The sequence below is a fragment of the Pseudophryne corroboree genome, chromosome 6, assembly GCF_028390025.1.
Source record: "Pseudophryne corroboree isolate aPseCor3 chromosome 6, aPseCor3.hap2, whole genome shotgun sequence".
NCBI classification, from domain to species: Eukaryota; Metazoa; Chordata; class Amphibia; order Anura; family Myobatrachidae; genus Pseudophryne; species Pseudophryne corroboree.
Genome location: NC_086449.1, coordinates 479,764,533 through 479,772,032, shown reverse-complemented (window position 1 = coordinate 479,772,032; position 7,500 = coordinate 479,764,533). Strand labels below are relative to the sequence as shown.

General features: G+C 33.7%; 1 protein-coding gene across 14 annotated transcripts in view; it reads left to right on the top strand.

Moving 5' to 3' along the window:
* Positions 1-7,500, top strand: part of FOXP2 (forkhead box P2) — a 327,173-nt gene that overhangs the window by 6,613 nt on the left and 313,060 nt on the right. For all 14 annotated transcript variants that reach the window (XM_063927254.1, XM_063927253.1, XM_063927256.1 and 11 more), the window contains exon 2: positions 4,202-4,379. In XM_063927254.1, coding sequence (XP_063783324.1) covers positions 4,212-4,379 — 168 coding nt within the window. In that variant the 5' untranslated portion in view covers positions 4,202-4,211. The remainder of the gene's footprint in view (positions 1-4,201; positions 4,380-7,500) is intronic.

Sequence of the window (7,500 nt, the reverse complement as noted above, 5' to 3'; positions counted from 1 at the left end):
TTCTGATCAGTGCAGTGTGCTGTGTTTATCATAATTATTTTATTACACATACCTTTTTTCCTCCTCTTTCTGTGGGGTTAAGGTAATTCGGGCCTTATGTTGTTTTAATTGCGCCTTATATCACTTTTTCTAAAAGCAATCGCTTTTTTTGGGGATTTAATATTCTTAGTTTAGTTTGCAGGTTATAATATCAAACCGACATCCTGCTGCCCTGGCAGTGATGTAGCTTTGTTACAGGCCCATTACCCTTTGCTTTAAGTTATTGCGGTTTTAAGCCTGTGAGTGGTATAGTATAATACCTCACTGTTTCTTTTCTGTACACGCTCGTTCAGGTAATGCAACAAAAATAGTCTCATTCTGTGGAAAGTGGCCCCACTGTGTTTATTAAGTTTCATAAATACACATCTCCTGAAATCATTTGAGAAGTTGGGCATTTAAAAATGTCAGCACACTTCCCAAGACCAAAAACTTGTTACACTAAATAGAAGGAATGTATGGAATGCCTCCACACTACTCCCTTTTGTTTAGGTAACTTGCCATTTTGTCCTTGTCTGTATATACCTCCTCTGCGTATTACATTACAGTGGAAACACAGCAGTATAGAGAATGTAGATGTGACGCCTGTGATCATTTCAAAAGAATGACATACTTGGCACTGAGGAATTTAACACCCAAATAATCCATACCTCGGTGGGAAAAAAACAAAACAAACAAGTCTAAAGCTTAGCGATACCCTATCATAAAGTGAACAGGTTTAATTGAGCTATGGCTTTCTATCCTGCTATTTGTACAAATAAGAAAGTCACATTTTGATGAAAAATAAACACAAAAGCACTGTTGTGACTATAAAAGGGAGTCGTATACTAATTTATATAATAAGTGGTTGTGCACGCTTTATTCAAGATTATGGCTGCAAGAAATGGCTTGAATTGCTGGGTGTGTTTAATGCTGGATTATAGCAATTTGAAACATGTCAAACACATGGATAACGCCTCATGCTTCACTCATTCTTGCGTAAACCTGCATAGCCACCATCTATTATACCCTTGGTAACAACACAATTCTGCAAGTAAATATTGTTACACTAAGTAACCTTTCAATTCAGGTTGTTTAGGAAGAGAAAATGCAATCTTGTGCAGTCACTTCCAGTGTCAGTTTAATGTTTCAAAAGGGAAGTGATGTAGAGAATAAGTATGTCTGATGGCACTTTGTGAAGAAAGAAAACTTACTGCATTATTTCGCCCCCACATGTACATCCATAGAATATTGCACGTTGCATTCAGGGCAAAAAGGCAGAACGCTGATATACAGAAAAGGCATCTCACTAACTATAATGTTTTGATTCTCCTACAAAAGCTGCACAAGTGGAAACATGAGACTCTTTCATATGTATGTTTTTTCGTCCCACCTAGTGGATTTTCAGTCAATGGTTTGGCCACTGTGCTACTATAAAGCCAATAGACATTGCACACATTTCCCAATTCTCCTTTTATTTTGTTCCGTTTAACATGCGCAGGGATGAGGTGAATAACGGGACATCTGCCCAAACATGACAGAAGGGTGATTATACACTCAGAGAATGCCACACCCTGTAATTGTATGATCTAACACCTTATAATAGCAGTCTTCATGGCATGTTTATATTCTATATTAAATAGAATTAATTTATGTGCAATGTATGTTTTTAACATGTAAAATATTCTGCATGTGACATACAGTGCTAAATGTCTAAATAAAAAGCATACAGATTGTTATACACCAGAAAATAACACGAGTGGACATGTGTTGTCTTAAACAGTATATATACATTTGCGTATACAATATGGCGAAGGCACCAAGTTTTTGCAGGTATTCATTTTAGTAGTGATTTTTTTTTTTTTTACTTTAGTAGTTGATAGGCACCAGTTGTTCAAGAGTCATTTCAATCTGACTGCTCATTCATGTAATGGCTTAGGATATACCTATTATAATATGCTGTAGAAAGTACCTCTTAAATATACTTTAAGCTCTTAATAAGGATACACATACCACAGGCCATAAACTCCTTGTCAACTTAACATTTTAATTTGCTTGGACACAGCCTTATTTTCTTTTTTAACCAATGAACCTGTGTACCTCACAAATGTCCCATTAATGCACATTTTTACAAACACAACCAGCTGATGGGTTTTTTTTTCGGTTTTTGTTTTATCTGTAAAGAGGGTTTTGTGTTTAAAATGTTGGAATGTTTTTCTCTCTGCTGATCTAGAGCCTAAAAGTTGGTGGTTTGAAATGTCTCAAAACTATAATTCTTAAAGTATTAGGATTTCTATGATCTGATTTCTGTTCACATTCCTGGAAAGTATATGTTTTGTGAAAAAAAGACAGAATGTTTCTTCTTCCTATGGCTGAGAAGAAAGTACATTAGAATTTTTAAACATCCAAAGAGGGAAATCAGACACATTTTACTGAATATTTTAAACATTGTGCATGTAAAATTTATGCCTAATTTGAATACTTATTAACCGCCTAATCTCGCATAAGAGTAGTAGCTTTGTTTTTTCGTCTTGTAACAGTCATCGTTTGCTGCACATTTTCCATTTGTAATATTCTTGGTTAATGTTTAATAGGATGTTTAACAAGGTCTGTTTGTTCATAAACACATCTGGTTAGTTATTGTTTACTGTAGTTATAGTAGCAATGGTTCCTCTGTTAACGCTTCTTCAACCAAATATTATGTACGGTGTTTAGCATGTAGCCCTATCGTAGAGCTCTTTTCCGTGTTCTTTGGAAGTTCCCAAAATAAAAGTCTGTGTATTTTCAAATAGACAACAGTTAACAGTATACAGTATGTCAAGTGTGGTGTCAATTGCACTGAATTGCGTACCTTGCTATAAAGTGTGGGGTTGTTTTTAATTTTCAATGATCCAAATAGCTTAGACAATAGATAGTAAATTTGGAAGTCATTATCTTGATATCGTGTCACACAAAACTAATTGGGGTCTTTAATTCTAAGTGCTGTTTGACAAACATAATTTACATATTGTGCATAGCGTGACAAGTTTTGTATGGCTTCGAAGTCTAATGACGAAAACGTCTAGATGCACTGAGACGTTATTGTATTTGGGCACATGAACAATATTGACCTTTCGGTAAAACACATGCAGAATATATCTTGAATTTCTATTTTGTAAGGGCACTTGGTTCTGTATTTACTGCAAGGATTTCAACTGATCTTGGCAGGACATCTCATTGCTAGCCAGAAAGTACAGTATATTTATGCAGTGAAAACGATAAAACATTTATTACTGTAGAGAAGGTAATATGCATAATTTATGCTGTTTTTAGCACAATCATTAGTGATATTCTTGATAGATTTTATTTCTAGCTTTCATATCTAATACATGCCTGGAAAATTAATTTTATATCTTTCATTTATTTGCCTATGTTAAAATTGAGTTTTAAGTCATCTTCAAGTGAACAGTTTGATTGCTGCTCATGCATAAGCTTAATTACTTCCTAGGAAGGACAGTATTAAATGTTTTAAATGTCAGAAAAATAAATGAATATCAGCCGTTTGATTAAAAAAATAGGCAATATCTGACGTGTTTGCAGCAGGAGCTTTTTCTTAAAATGCCTTGGAGGCAAAATTTTATTTAGGCACAAAAAAGGAGAAGCCCATTAGACTATTTATCATTGCTTGATACTGTATGATTTGTAACACTCGTACAAAATTTTAATTTTGTATGATTAGCTTTGCATCATTAAACAATAGCCTTGCATAAGATATGCTGTAAAATTCTGACAGAATCAAGATAGTGAATATTTTAAATAAGGCTGTATAGTCATCCATGGTTGTCAAAGCTAGATAATAGGAACTATAGTGGAGTGTGTGCAACCAGGCTTTCATATTACTTGATTTTATAGGTAGACTTTAAAATCTAGCCATTCATAAATGCTATTTAGCCATGCTGCATGCATAGCATGCTATTTTGGCTGTTAAGTGTAACCACACAAAGGAAGCTTATAGGGGCCATAATTTCAGTGATTAGTATCTGGGTAAAAGCTGAATTTGTATTGCATTTCTTGGTAAATTACTTGGCAGTCAGTGTTTTTCCTTCTTTCTAATGCTGTCTTTGTAATTGGCAGTGAGGGACATCTTGATAATAGAAGTGCGAAGGTGTAACGTGTGTGTTAATTGATACTTCTTAATCACTTTTAGGTATTAAGTCATGATGCAGGAATCTGCAACAGAGACAATAAGCAACAGTTCAATGAATCAAAATGGAATGAGCACTCTAAGCAGCCAATTAGATGCTGGCAGCAGAGATGGAAGATCAAGTGGTGACATGTGCAGTGAAGTAAGCACAGTAGAACTGCTGCATCTGCAACAACAGCAGGTAAGTTTTGTGTTTTTCTTCCCCATTTGCTTACCAATATAAAGCTGCTCCTTAAGCTTCTAAAGCAGGTACTATTTATGCATATCTCATACATTTGCATCAGTTTTATTTAGCTTCTTATTTTTTTGTTGGTGTGTGTTGTTTTTTATGTGTTGCAATGTAGAATTGCTAGTGTGTTGTTTCATTTTGTAGTAGCTTGTATATTTGTTTAGACCAGTGTCTGTTCCCTTTTCTCCAACAAGCTATCTGATTTGTATTCATTGTAATTATTAGGATATTAATATATCTTTGCACATAACATGTTTTTAAGAATCCTGTGCACTGTGTAAAAACAGTGCAGAAATGTCAAATGTGATACTTAGCTTTCCACCAGAGGGCCACATTAGTTACTTGATACCATACTTGTCTCTATGAAACGAATTGTTCCAAACTCCCAAGATAAGGTGAAATGAGAGCAGCTATTTTTTATTTATTTTTTGCTAAAAAATAATAATAATTTTAATACAGACGTTCTTGTCTTATTACATTAAAAATACCTTTTGAGCTAAATTGCTGAAACTATATTTATTGGTTCCACTATTTTGTTTTATTTTTATATATATGGCTATATATGAGCTACAGAATGTGTAGTCCATTGGAATGCTGGCTAATTAAAAAACAACAACAACAACAACAACAACAACAAAAGCCTATATCTGCTGTGTTTAATATTGTTGTATTGACTAAGATGCAAAAATGTATGTAATTGGCCATCAGTACTATTGTATTACTGCTACAAATTATAAAAAAATGTTTTATAATCTGCTCATCATTTTAATAACATTACATAGGCTTTATTAATGATAGACATACTTATTGCGCATATTGCATTTTCATCATAATGCCTTCGCCATATGAAATATTCATTAGTGTGAGTTGAATCTAAACTGTGATGATTTTACACATACTGTACATTTACACACCACACACAAGCATTTTAGTTAGTACTGAGCACTGTAATCCTGTTCTTTAGTTATTGGAACAGTATTGTCACTTTTAAATATATAACTATAACAATAATATATGTAAAAGTACACAGTACAATTTCTCTACATGATACAACAGTGTTTTTTTGATTGGACAACAATGCATTATGCATGTAATATGACTGATATTTTGTACTTACTGGTTTCATACTGAAAAGATTTGAATGCTAGAGAATAGACACAATTGTATTTACTTAATTTCTAAATGTAAATTAAATTTCTTTTGTCATCTATAGATTTCATATGTTCAGGTTAACATTATCTGATATACTAGTGAGCAGTGGGGTCATTAGTGAGGTCGCTTTCAAGTTTGTGTTTTTGGGCAATGTAGAAATATTTTTATACTATATAACTTTAAAGCCTTAACTGTGTGAAAATGTTGCTCTAAGGCTTATGTAATTTTTACGGGCAGCTGTTAATAATGAATGTGTTACAGTAGTGCCACTTATTATTTGTATTATATTACAGTCATTGTTCCATACTCTTCATAAGTTCTGATATAATACTATACATTATGGAGTGTAAGGGCCTCAATAGTCAAATCCGAAACCATGTGTTTCAGTTTGAAACATCAAACAGCGATACTATGATATAATTTATAACAGTGTTTGGCAATAACTAAATTATGCACACTTAAATGTAGTCGTGATGCTAAGTCCAGCAGCATCATTATATTGTATCTGTGTGTTTCTGATGGGTTGCTCGTATTGCAGGAGATACTGTACCTTACGTTACATCAGTACCTAACAGATGTTCTCCCTGCCACTTAGTTAAGTATGTGTACCTTAAAGACCATCAATTTATTCATGGCTATCTGTGAACAGCCACTATGTCAGGGGCTTGACATCTTTTTTCAGTAATCTGCCAGTATCATTACTGGGTTCAACATATACAACATGTTCTCATTTCTAGTTTACATACTAGTTCACATACATTAAACATACACTATGGTTGCTTCAAACAGTTAACTCATGTGGAGCAGTATTTCTTTCAAACATGAATAAAAGGGTAGCATTTCCCAGATTAATGTCTTCCCTGTGACTCTTATAAGCATTGAAATGCTTGACCTATATCATGCAGTTATTCCTCATCCATATATCTGTAGGTGGTGACAGTATTGATAATATATTGTGATATTTACTGAGTGATGAAGGGGTCTGCACTGTCACAAGTCTTCACTCAGTTTCTGTACTGATTTATTGCTACAAAGTACAAAACTATATAAAAACATATAGTTAAAATAGTCACTCCCTAACCTTCCAGTGCTATGCTTATGTGAACACACAATCAGATATACATATGTATCAGTTTCTGCTCATTCATTTCATTATTCCCTTATGTTAAGTATTCTCCAGATAATTATAACTGGAAAGATTCTGTCTCCTATTTGTTATGCTATTCTCCAAACTACTTTTTCATAATCTGTTAAAACCAGTATTAAGTAATAAAATCTGTTTAAGTGGGAATAACATATTTCTGGTGTTGTTTTTGATTAAATGCATTGATCAAATTATTCTGCATTAGATGTAGAATTTTATTTTGATATTAGAATGGAAAAATTAATTGTTTGTGTCACTAGGGTCAAAATACTTCCTAAAAACTTGATTGCTTTACTGGGTGGATTTGAGCTTGCATTTTGAGTATTCATTAAGTTGCTTCTGCCAAGATAATCCCCTCAAATGTTTTATGTGAGTCTATCCAAAGGTGTCTCAGGTAGTTGTGTTAAATTATTGTTTCTCTCGCTGCCTCGTCATTAATAATGACATTTAATTTTAACTTAAACCATGTTTTAATGGGGGATTCTTAGCAAAATGTTGCATTAGCAGGAATGTTGTGTCAGGTATTTAAAGTGCACAGAATCTCTACAAATATGTTATCGGCAGAGAAAGGAATGGCTGGATATTTGGATTTTCCTTTTAGCACAGGTAGAAAATAACTCCTTCAGTGCTGGACTGTGTACTCAAGCCATAGTAAACCATTATCAGACTTCCCTAGACTGAAAAATGTACTCTTTATGTATTAAATCTGTTGGATACCAGGCCCTTTATACACAAGGTATAGTAAATAGCGGTGCTCTATATTATACCACTGCCCTT